This window comes from Scyliorhinus torazame, chromosome 13 (assembly GCF_047496885.1).
Source record: "Scyliorhinus torazame isolate Kashiwa2021f chromosome 13, sScyTor2.1, whole genome shotgun sequence".
In the NCBI taxonomy this organism is placed as follows: domain Eukaryota; kingdom Metazoa; phylum Chordata; class Chondrichthyes; order Carcharhiniformes; family Scyliorhinidae; genus Scyliorhinus; species Scyliorhinus torazame.
Genome location: NC_092719.1, coordinates 84,403,038 through 84,418,605, shown reverse-complemented (window position 1 = coordinate 84,418,605; position 15,568 = coordinate 84,403,038). Strand labels below are relative to the sequence as shown.

General features: G+C 44.7%; 1 protein-coding gene across 1 annotated transcript; it reads right to left on the bottom strand.

The window, feature by feature from the left end:
- Positions 1 to 3,005: 3,005 nt before the first annotated feature.
- snrpf (small nuclear ribonucleoprotein polypeptide F) lies at positions 3,006 to 13,349 on the bottom strand. The gene is made up of 4 exons (XM_072471922.1): positions 13,245 to 13,349; positions 12,850 to 12,975; positions 10,809 to 10,873; positions 3,006 to 3,316 (listed from the first exon to the last, which is right to left on the bottom strand). Exons 1-4 carry the CDS (start codon positions 13,245 to 13,247, stop codon positions 3,250 to 3,252), a joined length of 261 nt encoding a protein of 86 aa, XP_072328023.1. The 5' UTR covers positions 13,248 to 13,349; the 3' UTR covers positions 3,006 to 3,249.
- Between the last annotated feature and the right edge of the window lie 2,219 nt (positions 13,350 to 15,568).

The following is a 15,568-nucleotide window of genomic DNA, read 5'->3' as shown; positions in this document are numbered from 1 at the left end:
TTGCTTACCCCCGTCTCGTGAAACGGGCGCTGCGATTCTAGCAGCTTTCTCTCATCCCAACACTGGCCTCCCCACCTGCCCTTGACACTGACTACCCTAGATAGTCGACTTCGCTCCTGCCAATCTGGCATTTCTTTAACCCTATCTTAAATCCTGCTTCATTAAGTGTTTTAGTAATTTGTCACTCTTTCAACATATGTCCCCCTGATCATCTCCAATTAACACATCATAAATATATACTAAAGCCAAATCATCTTTAATCAACTCCCTATTGCCTGAAAGTGGTTCGGGGATTTAATATATCCTTGTGGCAATTTACAGTATACGTAATGTTTAGTGCCAAAGGTAAATGCTGTCTTTTCCCTGCTGTTCTAACTCTTTGATCATTATCTCCAGCTCGCACTTGTCACCTCGGGTCAAGGGTTATTTCTTTTACGGCCTGTATCGTCTCCCTGGATTATGTGCTGGAATTGTATGCTGATTAACCGTGTCATTCTTTCTATTGCTAGGTTTGCTTTCCTTATTTCCTTTACGTTATCAATTGGTTTGAATATCTTAATTGTTTTTTATTTCTGCATCCATTTTTATTAATCTTTCCCTGCCATCAGATTCTCATTTCCTGATACTGCAAGTAATACTCCTAATCCAGTCCCAAATCTTTATTCCCTAAAGCTCCGCCTGTAATGTAGTTAACATTCTAAACTTAATTTCTTCTGCTAGTGACTTTCTTGCAACTCAGTGGGCACTAGAACCCAGTGGAGCTGTGCCACATCACTTCCACCGACTACCTCCTAATACTGGTCTCATTGGTCCCCGTGTTTCTAGCCCCTTACTGCAACAATGCCCTTCTCCACTATCCCAATATAACGCGAGGGCATGTATTAATTAATTTTTCCTTGAAAGCGGTATCCTGCTACAGTCCCCATTCTACCTGCTCTCGGGACTGCCTACCCCCCTGGGGTCAGTGCTTGCAGCGTCCCCTCAAGTTCTGAGTGCTTATACACCAAGGCCCTACAGTAGACGAATAGTCCCCAGTACTTGCCTAACCCCTCTTTAACTGATTTGGGGTTTGGGCATCTCTAAAATGGCCTTCTTCCTTTCCCACTGTGTAATCTTAAAATAAAGTTTAAAAATCCATAGTCTTTGCTATATGAAAATCCCCGAATCTTAAATTTGATGTGTAGTGAGTTTAGAGAAAATACTGAAATCTCTACAAATTTGGAACTCACCGAACATTTTTAAATGTAGGTACATCATGGCTGCCTCTAACAATGGAGCACATGGACTCAATTCACCGAATGCTTAGTCTTCGCATTTCAATTTTAGATTCCTTTGTTCTCTTCCCCTTTTTCTTTTTTAACCAACCAAGACTAAGCAGAGTTGACTAATCATTTACAAATCCCAATTTATACATTTTGATTTTGCTTTTTGTTTACTTCCTGAGAATTGTGTTCTAAATAACTCCCACAATGTTAATCATTATTACTGATTTTCTAAAGAACTTTTAAATACTTACCCCGTTTTAAATCTCACTTTAACTGCCCCTGTATACCTCCTAATTGATGTGCAACTTCGTTTTGCAAAACACATTTTAAAAACTAGGTGTACTAGAGGAAGTTCACAACTTCTTATTAAACACACACTTTCATCCACCGAGATCGCCACTCAACCGAAAAGAATTCAAATCATTATACTTTCATTCATTTCAACCAACTAGACAATAAGTTTGAATTTGCCAAGAAAACACAATCCTGAAATTCCTTAATCATTTCCAAGTTTTTGGTTCCCCCTAGTGGTCATTCATCTCCCAACTTTTTCACTCATAAGACATATCTCCCCCTAACAAAATCCAACTTTAGTCAATTCTAATTGTACGGCATTGAATTGTCTCCAGAACATTCCCTCAGTGGTCTTAACTGAATTGTCTGTGACATTCCCTCAACCCGTTAAAGTACTTAACCGAATTAAAGTGTAATTCAATATAACCAATTTTAATTTTCAACATGCAAACTGAATTACGAGGCACATTCTCTCAGGCCCTAGCTGAATTGTCCCCTCGTATTCCCTCAGTTTAATAGCCCTCAATCGTACCTATATCGATTGAAATTAGTTTTCTAATCCGCCAGACTGACCTTTGATTTCGTCGAGACGACTTTACCTGACCATGTGCGAGTGATTAAACGTAATCAGACAACGAAAAAGAGGAAAACCGGCATGGTCATTTTCCAGCTACTCACGTCATGGGCCCATTCCCTCTCTCCCCGTCCGAGATCAGTTTAATTCTAATTTTGCAGATGACCGGTGGTCGCCTGTAGAAATCCTTCCGCTGCCACCAAATGATGAAATTGAGTTCTTTCTGTCCAGTCTGCTCTCAATCAAAAGGCTGAGTTCGGATTTAGAAATTCCTTTAATTTATTTCAAATAGCTTGCAAGATTACACTCACTCTGATGAAGGCAGGAGACCCACGTCTCTTGAAACTTCCAGAGCGAGTGAACAAATAGAATCAACCCATGTGTGTTTATTCACATTCATGCAGTATCAAGTTCCACATACACGAATACAAGATTCCGATAGGCCCTTTCCTTGACCTGGTCATATAATCTAACTGCCACTGATTCGGATAGGCTCATTACACATTTCCTTTCTCTGGGCCTCTGCCTCCCAGCATCCTTTGTGCAAAGAGCCAGTCCTGATAGCCACCCCTCCCCCTCTCGCCATGCTTTGCCCATCTCTTTGTTCATTCCTTGCAACCCGAATTAATAGTGCACTATTCTAACTGGTCATGCCAGTCTAATGCTCTTTTCTTCAGTTCAATTCCTCAGCGCTGCGAGGCAACAGTGCTAGTCACTGTACCACCCTGTTTGGAATTATCATATCCAATTCAGCCAAAGAGAAAATGCTGGAAAATCTCAGCAGGTCTAGCAGCATCTGTAGGGAGAGAAAAGAGCTAACGTTTCAAGTCCAGGTGACCCTTTGTCAAAGCTTTACTACACAGTAAACTACACAGATTGAAAACAATTTTTATTGGTTCAATTTACACCTGAATTCACATTTGAACATGTGCAGAGTCAAATTGGAAAAGTTGTGCCTACAATGAAATTAGTTTGTCACGTACAATTTGCAGTGCAGGACAAACCCCCTGAACCTAGTCAATGCAAACCTAAATACAGCATATTTGAATTGCTGAATATTTAAAAAAAAGTACTCAAAAATTGTACACATGGTCATTCTTCAAAATAAAAGGAAAGTTACTCTCTCATTTCTCCATCTTCTTCCTCTTCCTCAACTCCTCTGATGTACAGAACATTGTTACACCTGTTGGAACAGAAAGGAAATTGTCAGCATACAACAAGATTTACTCTGCAGTGCAACCATGTTACCACCAGCATACTAATTGTGATTAAATAATAGTAAAATGTGGTAAGGGATTGATTAAGGGGAAAATATAATTTGAAAGTATGTTAGCGGGGAACATAAAAGCTGACTGCAAAGGTTTCTATAGATATGTAAAGAGAAAAAGATTAATAGAAACTAATGTAGGTCCCTTACAGTCAGAAACGGGGGAATTCATAGCGGGGAACAAAGAAATGGCCGAGGAACTAAATTCGTACTTTGCTTCTGTCTTCACAAAGAAAGACACGACTAATGTACCGGAGATTCTGAGAAACACAAGTTTCAGTGAGGAGCTGAAGGAAATTAGTATTAGTAAAGAAATGGGGAAATTAATGGGATTGAAGATGGACAAAACTCCAAAGTCTATAAGCTTCATCCCAGAGTACCTAAGGAAGTAGCCCTAGAAATAGTAGCCCTATTGGCAGTCATTTTCCAAAATTGTTTGGACTCTGGAATGGTTGCTACAGATTGGGGAGTAGCAAATGTAATCCCGCTATTCAAAAAGGGTGGTAGAGAGAAAACAGGGAACTATAGATCAGTGAGCCTAACGTCGGTAATAGGGAAGTTGCTGGAGTCCTTTATCAAGGACTTCATAGCACAACATTTGGAAAGCAGTGGGGTAATCACACAAAGTCAGCATGGATTTACGAAAGGAAAATCATGCTCGACAAATCTACTAGAATTCTTTGAAGATGTAACTAGTAGAGTTGACCAGAGATAACGGTGGATGTGGTTTATTTAGACTATCAGAAGGCTTTCGACAAGGTCTCACATGGCAGATTAATATGTACAGTTAAAGTGCATGGGATTACAGTAATGTCTTGGGATGGATAGAAAGCTGGTTGTCAGACAGGAAGCAAAAAGTTGGATTAAATGGGCCTTTTTCCGATTGGCAGGCAGTGACTAGTGGGGTACCACAGAGATTTGTGCGAGGACCCCAACTGTTCACATTATATATTAATGATTTGGACCTGGGAACTAAATGCATTATTGCCAAATTTGCAGATGACGCAAAGTTGGGTGGAAGGGTGAGCTGTGAGGAGGATGCAGAGATGCTTCAGCAGGATTTGGACAGGCTGAGTGAGTGGGCACATGCATGGCAGATGCAGTATAATGTGGATAAATGTGAGGTTATCTGCTTTGGTAGCAAAAATAGGATGGCAGATTATTATTTGAATGGGTGTAAATGGAGAGGTGGATATTCAGCGAGACCTTGATGTTCTAATGCACCAGTCGCTGAAAGTAAGCTCTCAGGTTCAGCAGGCAGTAAAGAAGGCAAATGGTATGTTGGCCTTCATAGCGAGAGGATTGAGTATAGAAACAGAAATGTCTTACTGCAGTTGTATAGGGCATTAGTGAGGCCACACCTGGAGCAGTGTGTGTAGTTCTGGTGTCCTTATTGGAGGGAAAATGTTCTTGCTATGGGGGAGTACAGCGAAGGTTTACCAGGCTGATTCCTGGGGCGGCGGGACTGTCATATGAGGAGAGACTAAATCGGTAAGGATTATATTCATTGGAGTTTACAAGTGTGTGTGTGTGTGTGTGTGTGTGGGGGGGGGGGGGGGGGGGGAAGAGATCTCACAGAAACTTACAAAATTCTAACAGGATTAGATTCAGAAAGAATGTTCCCCGAACTAGGGGTCATAGTTTGAGGATAAGGGGTAAACCTTTTAGGACTGAGGTGAGGAGAAATGTCTTCACCAGAGAGTGGTGAATTGCTACCACAGAAAGTAGTTGAGGCCAAAACATTGTGTAATTTCAAGAAGGAATTAGATATAGTTCTTGGGGCTAAAGGGATCAAGGGATATGGGGAATCAGGATATTGAACTTGATGATCAGCCATGATCATAATAAATGGCGGAGCTGGCTTGAAGGGCCTCCTCCTGCTTCTATTTTCTATGTTTAAGTAACTTGCCATGTTTAATTTAATTATCTCCAGTCAACAATTTTTAAATAGAGAAATCATGGTAAACACAAAAACAAATATTTGGTATGATGTAAAACCTATCCATATCTCTCAACAGACAGAAGCATCACTAGTAAAGATTATTTTGTTAATAATTTTTGACTGGGTAATCACATTTCGTGTGATGGTAGTTACACGATCACAGCTCAGTACTATCTCTGCACTCTCCTGCCACTGGAAAGAGTTTCTCCTTATCCATTCTATCAAAGACATTTTTGACTTTGAATATGGCTACCAAATCTTCCCTTAGCTTTCTCTGCTCTAAGGAGGAAATCCCAGATTCTCTCTTTCCTCCGGCATTTCCACACCAGTCAAGTCTCTCATCCTGGTACCATTCTGATAAATCTCCCCAGTACCCTCTCAAAGTAAATCTCCTCTGTATGGGCTTCCACTGGGTGCTCCGGTTTCCTCCCATAGCCCAAAGGTGTGTATCTTAGGGGGGGGTTACAGGCAGCAAAGTGGGCCTAGGAAGGGTGCTCTTTCAGAGGATCAGTGTAGATTCGATGGGCCGAATGGCCTCCTTCTACACTGTAGGGATTCTATGATAATGATGCTAAATGCTCTCCCAGTAAACTTCCCCATTTCATCCCCGGAATTAGGTCGGGCATCACTCCCTTCCTCATTAAACCAGAAAGACAGATCATGAAAATTCTCTTGCCCACAATTTAGAAATTTCTCTTCTCTTTGCCCTGTTATTTTCCCAGTCTAATAGCACAATTGCTTCACAGCTCCAGGGTCCCAGGTTCAATTCCGGCTTGGGTCACTGTCTGTGCGGGAGTCTGCACATCCTCCCAGTGTGTGCGTGGGTTTCCTCCGGGTGCTCCGGTTTCCTCCCACAGTCCAAAGATGTGCAGGTTAGGTGGATTGGCCATGCTAAATTGCCCTTAGTGTCCAAAATTGCCCTTAGTGTTGGGTGGGGTTACTGGGTTATGGGGATAGGGTGGAGGTGTTGACCTTGGGTGGGGCGCTCTTTCCAAGAGCCGGTGAAGACTCGATGAGCCGAATGGCCTCCTTCTGCACTGTAAATTCTGTGATAATTTAGGATAACCGAGTCGCAAATTATCACTACTTTATTTTTTGCATCTTTCTGTAACTTGCTTGCAGATCCATTCCTCAAACTCCTTATTATTTGGTGGCCTATAACATCTAGCCAGCAGCATTACAGTTCCTCTGTTGCTCCTTAATTCTTTGAAAAAAACAATGTTAGAGTACCCAACAATTGTTTCCCCCCCCCAATTAAGGGGCAATTTAGCCTGGTCAATTCACCCACCCTGCACTTTTTTGGTTTGTGGGATTGAGAGCTGTGCAGACACATGGAGAATGTGGAAAGTCCACACGGACAGTGACCAGGGGCTAGGATTGAATCCGGGTCCTCGACGCCATCAGGCAGCAGTGCTAACCACTGCCACTGTGCTGACCTGTTGCTCCTTAATTCTAACCAACGGATTTGCTCTTTGATCCCACAATCACATAATCCCTTTCCAGTGCTGTAAAAGTATCTTTGTTCAATAATGCCATACTTTCCATTTTGCCTTCCATACCTTTCCTGAATACCATGTAGCCAGGAATATTAAGTGCCCTATCCTTCACTTGTTTGATCCAGGTCTCTATATTGTTAATATATCAGAATCCCATGTGGAAATTTGTGCCTATAACTCACCAACCTTATTTGTCACATCCTTTGCAATTATGTATTCCAAACACATCTTAACATTCCTCCACCACCCCCACCTCTTTCTAGTTCTACCCTGGCTTCCCAGTCCAGTAACATAAACACTGCTACTATAAGCCTCAACCCTCTCTAATGCTGCACGCTGGTGCACACCGTACCGTGCAGTAACCCCCCACCCCCATCAAATTAGTTTGAATGCTCCTCCATAGAACGAGTTAAGACTCACCACTCCCGACAATGGCACTAGTCCCAGCCCTTGTTGAGTGGCATTCTGTCTTAACTTTGATAGGTTTCCCCTGTCTAAGAACCGGAGGATCTCTCCAGCAGTATTGCTCCAACAATGCACTAACCTGCTTCATATTAGTAAATAAAGGTCTTCAGTGCTGCCAAGAGCAAACAAGTTCACCAATGCACAGAGTGAAAGCTTGGAGTTAGGATTGGTTCTTAATCTACGACAGGGAGTCAGCTGTTTGGTGAGAATCTGATAAGCAGGCAAGTTCTACTGAATCCCCAGGGTTTAAAAACAGTGCGTAACTTCATAAAAAGCACCGTAAGTAGGTAAATCATTTAAGTAAGTAATTATTTAAGACACATTAAGGATGGTAAGATAGGTGATGTGTCAAGGCTGCAACATGCGAGAGCTCCTGGTTAACGTTGTCATCCAGGGCAAACACATTTGGAGTAAGTGTTTGTGGCTAGAGGAGTTTTGGCTCAGAGTCATCGAGCTGGAGGCTGAGTCGTGGACACTGCAACACATCGGAGAGGGAGAGAGTTACCCGACGCTTTGTTTCAGGAGGTGGTTACACCCTTTAGGAAAAGGTTTTCCGGTTTGTAAAGTGGTCAGGGACAGGAGGGCGTGACTGGAGCGGAGGCAGGTAAGGGAACCCAAAGGACAGGAGTGTCAACGTCTGCAATTATCCAATAGGTTTGAGGTTCTCTCAGCTTGCTTGGAGTGGAGGGGCTGCAGGCCGGATGAGCTGACTGACCACGGCACCATGGTACAGGAAGCCATTCAAGAATGTAGTGGTACTAGGAGAGTATGGTGAGGGGGACTGACACTGTTCTTTGTAGCAAGGAGCAAGAGTCCAGATGGCTTTAGAACGTCAATCCGGGCCAGAGAGAAACGTGCAGTGGGAAGGGGAGGATCCAATTGTTGTGGTTCATATAGGTACCAACGACATGGGTAGAATGAGGAAAGGGGTTCTGCATAGAGATTTTGAGAAGCTCGGCACTAAACTAAACAACAGAACCTCCAAGATCATCATCTCTGGATTATCACCTGAGCCGCGTGCAAATTGGCATAGGGTACATAGAATTAGAGAGTTGAATGCATGGCTCAAAGACTGGGATGGGAGGAGTGGGTTTTGGTCCGTGGGGCACTGACATCAGTACTGGGGAAAGTGGGGGCTGTACCGTTGGAACGGCCTACACCTGGACTATGCTGGGAGCAGTGTTCTTGCAAGTTGCATAACTAGAAAAGAAGAGTGGACTTTAAACTAAATAGAGTGGGGGATGGTTCTGGAGCGGGGATACAAAGACTTACAAAGCAAAGGTATGTGGCAGCATTACAAGGCAGCTATTTAGGGAATGAAACCCAGAGTGTGACAGGAAGGGACAGAGTGTACAAACATTAAAAAACAGCAATGAATAGGATCAAAGGGGGAGAAAATGATAAGGCAAAATTAATGGTTCTTTACTTAAATGCGCGTAGTATTCGGTACAAAATAAATGAATTAACAGAACAAATTGAAGTTAATTGATATGATCTTGTAGCCATTACAGAGACGTGGTTATAATGAGATCAAAACTGGGGACTAAATATTCAGGAATATGTGAAAGGGTGGCGAGGTAGCTTTGTTAGTACGAGATGGAATAAATATAACAGAATTTTTCTTAAAAGGCAGCACATTAATTATGGGTGACGTTAATCGTCATGTGGATTGGGATAATCAAATTGGCAAAGGTAGCCATGAGGAAGAATTTATAGTGTATTCACGAGTTTCCTGGAACAATATGTGATGGATCCAACCAGGGATCAGGTTATCTTGGATCTGGTAACTTGTAATGAGGCAGATTTAATGAGTTAAAGATCCCCTAGGGAACAGTGACCATAACACGGTGGAATTTAGCATTCAGTTTGAGTGTGAGAAACTTGGGTCGGAAACAATTGTGCTGAACTTAACGAAGGGTTATTACAAAGGAATGAGGGCTGAGGTGGCTGGGAAAGGAGTTTAGAAATGGCAGACATTTATGAAAATAGTTCATGCATCACAACTAAAATATAACCCAGAGAGAAAGGAGGATTCTAGGAAGGGGATAAATCAACTACAGTTAACCACCAGGGTAGCACGGTGGCGCAGTGGTTAGCACTGCTGCATTATGGCACCGGGGTCCCAGGTTCAATCCCGGCTCTAGATCAATGTCCGCGTAGAGTTTGCACATTCTCAACGTGTTTGCCTGGGTTTTCCCCATAACCCAAAGACGTGCAGGGTAGGTGGATTGGCCACGCTAAATCGCCCCTTAATTGGAAAAAAAAGAATTGGGTACCCTCATTTTTTTTAAAGCAATAAAAGATGACCAAAAATAAAAAGGGAGAAGATAAACAATGAAGGTAAATTATCAAGTAATATAAAAACAGACAGTAAGAGCTTCTTTAACAAAATAAAAAGGAAGGGAGAGTCCTAAGTTAACATAGGCCCCTTAAGAGAATGAAACTGGGAAATAATAATGGGGAATCAGGAAATGGCAGAGGAGTTAAATAAATACTTTGCGTCAGTCTTCAAACATACTGAATAATCAAGAGGCAAACGGACAGGTAAACAAATAACTACAATAACTATCACTAGAGAAAAAAGTACTAGGGAAACTAATGGGGCTAAAGGCCACTGGGTCTCCTGGACCCAATATGTTGCATCCTAGGATATTAAGGAAGTAGTTACAGATAGTGAATGCAGGGGTAGTAATCTGCCAATAATCCTTAAATTCTAGAAAAACCTCCGATGTTCAAAAGGGGAAACAAAAATCAGGTAACTATAGGCCAGCACTTGAACACAAATCAAAACGGATACTCCACTGCAGTAGTGAGGGAGCACTGATTGTCAGAGGTACTGTCCGTTACATGAGATGTTAAACCGAGGCCCCATCTACCCACTCAGGTAGACATAAAAGATCCTCATGCATTATTTTAAAAAGGAGCATTATCCCCAGTGTTCTGGCCAATATTTATCCATTATCAGAGAAACAGATTGGCTTGAAACTTCTGGTATGGAGACTGACTAATGACTCAACTTAAGTCGCTGATGCATGTTGGGACCTGGTGGAAGTCCCAATGTACGCACTTGAGCAGTACTTATGCAGGGCGGTTGTGGTTCAGTTCCTTATAAAACAGTGTCAATCAATGAACTGAAGACAGACCTCTTAATGTCTGCAGTTCAGGATGTGATAAGGAGGCCTGGTTTGCTGAAGTTACACTTGCCACTTGATGTCCTGATGCTACCGTGCTTACATCGCTGTGGCAGCCCGAGACCAGAAAGTGCAAAGGCTTCAGTGTAAATGGTTTGTGGGCAATTGAAATCAGTCAACAATAGGTGTAACCTATCCACTGCTGACTGGAAGACCTGGGTCATTCCCACATTGCTGTATGAACACTAACTTCCACATTTCTTATATCACAATAGTGAATACACATCAAAAAGTACTTTACTGGCTGAAGTGTTTTGAGATGCCCGATGAAAGGTGCTGTACAAATGGAAACCTTTCTTTCAAGTAATTCTCACCTTATTAGGACTTCGCCAAGATGTCCCGCTAAAGCACCATCAATATATTCTTCTGTGTTCGCCAGCTTGAACAAGAGAAAAATAATTAAATGTTTTCTCCTAATAAGCTAAATAGGTTACAAATCTGGACTAAGCTGTGAAATACATTGAAGAAAATGAATATTGTGATGAATAACATCCTTTTTCATTTAACACAAAAGAACATTGGAACTGCCTTGGAGACAAACTCCAGACAGTTTGGAGGAAAGCGATTTACTCAAAATCCGTCCTCACTACGCCTGTGACACAGGATCCCAATGCGGCTTTGAGCTAGACGCCAAGAGGCACATCAGTCTGCCGAGTGTCTGCTCAGAGTTCTGTCGACTCTCTCAGTCACAGAGCTCTGCTACGGAGAGCAGGAGCACACTTAAACAGATCAGGGCTTTACTCGGCATAGACCTTCCATCTCTCCTCATGCAGCAAGACAACTAGTGATTCCCAGGTAAAGCAAACTCAGGTGGAGGATTATTTCAAAAAGAAAGGGCTGTGCCTACAAATGTTTGTTGATTGAAAGACAATTACAAATATCATAACATTTACAGTGCAGAAGGAGGCCATTCGGCCCATCGAGTCTGCACCGGCCTTGGATAGAGCACCCTATCTAAGCCCATACCTCCACCCCATCCCCAAACCTCCACCCTATCCCCGTAACCCCACCTAACCTTTTTTTTAGGACACGAAGGGCAATTTAGCATAGCCAATCCACCTAACCTCCACATCTTTGGATTGTGGGAGGAAACCGGAGCACTCAGAGGAAACCCACGCAGACACGGGGAGAACGTGCAGACTCCGCACAGACAGTGAACCAAGCCGGGAATCGAAGCTGGGACCCTGGAGCTGTGAAGGAACTGTGCTAACCACTATACTACCGTGCTGCCAATTACGGATGGTTACAGCATAGGAGATGGTCATTTGGCCTGTTGAGTCCAACCGAGCTCTCCATGAGAGCAATTCAGCCACTGTCACACCCTTTCCCTGTACCCATGTAAATATTTTAGCTTCAGCTACTTGTCAAATTCCCCTTTGAATGCCATTATTGAGCCCATCTCCACCACTCTCAGGCAGTGCATTCAAGATCCTCAAGCCGCCAATGCTTCTTTTGCCAATCACTTTAAAATCGGTGTCCTCTGGTTCTTGGCGCCTTTAAAAAAGGGCAGTGTTTCTATCCACTCTGTCCAGACCACTCATGATTGTGGACACCTCTTATCAAATCTCAACCTTCTCTTCTCTCAGGAAAGCAGCCTAGCTTCTCCAAACTATCCTGGTAATTCTGGTAAAGGGGCAGCACGGTAGCATAGTGGATAGCACAATTGCTTCACAGCTCCAGGGTCCCAGGTTCGATTCCTGGCTTGGGTCACTGTCTGTGTGGAGTCCGCACGTCCTCCCCGCGTGTGCGTGGGTTTCCTCCGGGTGCTCCAGTTTCCTCCCAGTCCAAAGATGTGCAGGTTAGGTGGATTGGCCACGTTAAATTGTCCTTAGTGTCCAAAATTGCCCTTAGTATTGGGTGTGGTTACTGGGTTAAGGGGATAGGGTGGGCTTCGGTAGGGTGCTCTTTCCAAGAGCCGGTGCAGACTCGATGGGCCAAATGGCCTCCTTCTGCACTGTAAATTCTATGAAAATTCAAACTGAATCCCTCATCGCTGCAACCACTCTCTTTTCTGTAACCTCTAGAATACCTGCACATCCTTCCTGAGGTGTAGTGCCCACTCCAGTAAGGACCAAACCAGTGTTCAATAAGTGTTCATTCTAACTCACTCGTTATTGCATTTTAATCACAATTAAGAAAGCCCAGGATCTTATTTGCCTCATTCAAGATAGCCAGACTGTAGAATCCAGATTTTACAGTCAAATACAAGAGACGATTTTGTATGATTTGCAATTTCAGCAAATTGATTAGCAGATTGAAAATTAGTGCAGATACTAAGGTAATGTCACCAAAGCCATACCACTGACTAGCCAGCAATATCGATGTACGACTGCAAATTTTCAACTTATTCTTTACCTGCATGTTCATATATCCATCAACTGACACCAAGTAGCCCTTGTATTCCATTCCCCACTTTAACTTCACCATCACCGGTTTGCCAGTTAAGCCATTGAGGAATGGTTTTGGATTCAATGGTAAACTCTAGAGGAGAGATAAAAGGAGCAGTCAGAAAGTCTCGACTCCCACCCTGCGTAAATTATATCAAACATCCCCACCTCAGGGCTGGAGCGACACAGATCACCCAGGGATAGGGGGCACAAATGACTGGAGGGGGGTGCACAGATCATCCCGGGGGGGGGGGGGGTGCAAAGATTATCTCGGGGTGCAAAGATCGTCCCGCCGGGGAGCGCGCGCGAATATGTATCCTGGCCCCGCGGCCGGGCCCAGCGCCTCCCTCTCTCAGCCCTCACCATGCTGAGGGACTCGCTCTCGCTGTAATGGCGGCCGCTCCCGGGTTGACTAACGAGCGGAAAGACCGGGAGCAAGGGCTGCCGGGAGCTCACACTCTCACCTTTCACCTCTCACCCGGTGCCATGATTGGACAGCAGTTACCATGGAGACCCTCGGATAGGCCGTAAAAGCCTAGATAAACGTAGAAACTGTAAAAACAATCCAATCCCCACAGAACAGATCCCCTGATACTGAGACCTGTGAAATGGATTGTACAGCAGCTGCCAGATGAGACAATATTACTAATATATTCCTGGAATGGTTAGGAGCGACCAGTGCACTTTGCACAGCCTCCCACAGCAGTAATGGGGGGGGGGTGTCTGTGGTCCGGGTGAGACTCAGCAAATGGGCAGTGGCTGGAGGTGGGCTTGGACACTAGTGTGGAGTTGAGCAGGGAGTGAACTGGCTGTCTCACCTTGGACTGGAGCATGCACCGAGGGCAGCAGCAAGATCGCCAAGTGCTGGGCACCAAAAATTTGATCGACAAAGAACAGTACAGCGCAGGAACAGGCCCTTCAGCCCTCCAAGCTCGCGCCGACCATGCTGCCCGTCTAACCTAAAACCTTCTACACGTCTGGGGTCCGTAAACCTCTATTCCCATCTTATTCATGTATTTGCCAAGACTCCCCTTAAACATTACTATCGTACCTGTTTCCACCACCTCCGGCAGCAAGTTCCAAGCTCCCACTACCCTCTGTAAAAATCCTTCCTCACACCTCTAACCTTTACCACTCACACCTTAAACCTACTCACACCTTAAACCTATGTCCTAGGTTTAAACCGAGGGCAGCACGTTAGCACAGTGGTTTGCATTGTTGGTTCAGAGCGCCAGGGTCCCAGGTTTGGTTCCTGACTTCGGTCACTGCCTATGCGGAGTCTGCACATTCTCCCTGTGTCTGTGTGGGTTTCCTCCGGGTGCTCCGGTTTCTTCCACAAGTCCCGAAAGATGTGCTGCTGGGTGATTTGGACATTCTGAATTCTCCCTCTGTATCCGAACAGGCACCGGAATGTGGCGACTAGGGGCTTTTCACAGTAGGTTTGTTGCAGTGTTAGTGTAAGCCTACTTGTGACAATAAAGATTATTATTATGCCCTCCTAGTAATTGATTCTTCCACCCTGGGGAAAAGCTTCTGACTATCCACTCTGTCCATGCCCCTCATGTCATCCACTCTGTCATGCCCATAATTTGTGTCTCCATCTTAAACAGTAGATCTCTTTTTTAACAGTGTGCCCCTCAGTTCTGGTCTCTCACAAGTGGAAACATCCTTGCAGTATCCACCCTGTCAAATCCACTCAGGATCTTGTATGTTTCAATATGATCACCTCATTCTTCTAAATTCTAATTGGCCAAACCTGTTCAACCTTTCTTCATACCATAAGCATAATAATGGATTTTATGATGATTTTCACTGTCCAGGCCCCAGGGTAAGCTAGAATAAAACTAATACACAGTTAAATTGAGGATACCTGTACTCCTCCAGCATGTTTCTGTGTGTTTCCACTTCAATAAGGAAAGAGACATAACATAATTCACTTCTGCCAAATGAACTGGGGCTGGATTCTCCATTTGTTGTTGCCAAAATCGTGAAATGCAATTGGGCGGAGGATAGCGTCCGACGGTGAAATCGCGGTAGACGCCAGTTTGACGCCAAATCGGGATGCTGCGGCACCTCCAAAATGGCGTAAATGTGTTACTTGCCGCGCGGGCTGAAAATACGGTAGGCATATCATTAGTGGGCCTGACACCCTATGCTCCGGGGCATCCGCGATTCAGCGCCACCGATGGGCCGATTTCCCAACAGCGTTGTTCATTTGTGGTTATAAAAATTGATAACCTGGCATCCTGGCTGCTGAGCGAAACAGAGGTAGGAGTGGAGTGACTGCGGGCTGCTGACCCAGACACCGGGAGTGCTAGCTGTGGCGGGTCGGGGCGGGGGGAGGACAGGCCGAGCAACAGGAGTGCGCCACAATAGGACTGGGGGGGTGCCAAAGCACCAACAGCAATTATGACGGCCAGCTTGCTGACCACCCACCCCGGCCCCTGGTTCTACACAGTGACACCGGCCGTATGGATGCGCCCCTGCCCCTGAACACCCCACCCAACCGGCAGCCACCCACCGGGGGACCACCGAGGGCCACACCCACTGCCGCCCCCAGCGAGGGCAGTGCCAGCCAATGGTGTCCCCCTCTCAGCTGCGGGGCTGGCTGCTGGACGACAGGGGTTACCCGCTGCAGTCGTGGCTGATGACACCTATCCGGAGGCCATTGACCGACGCGGAGACCC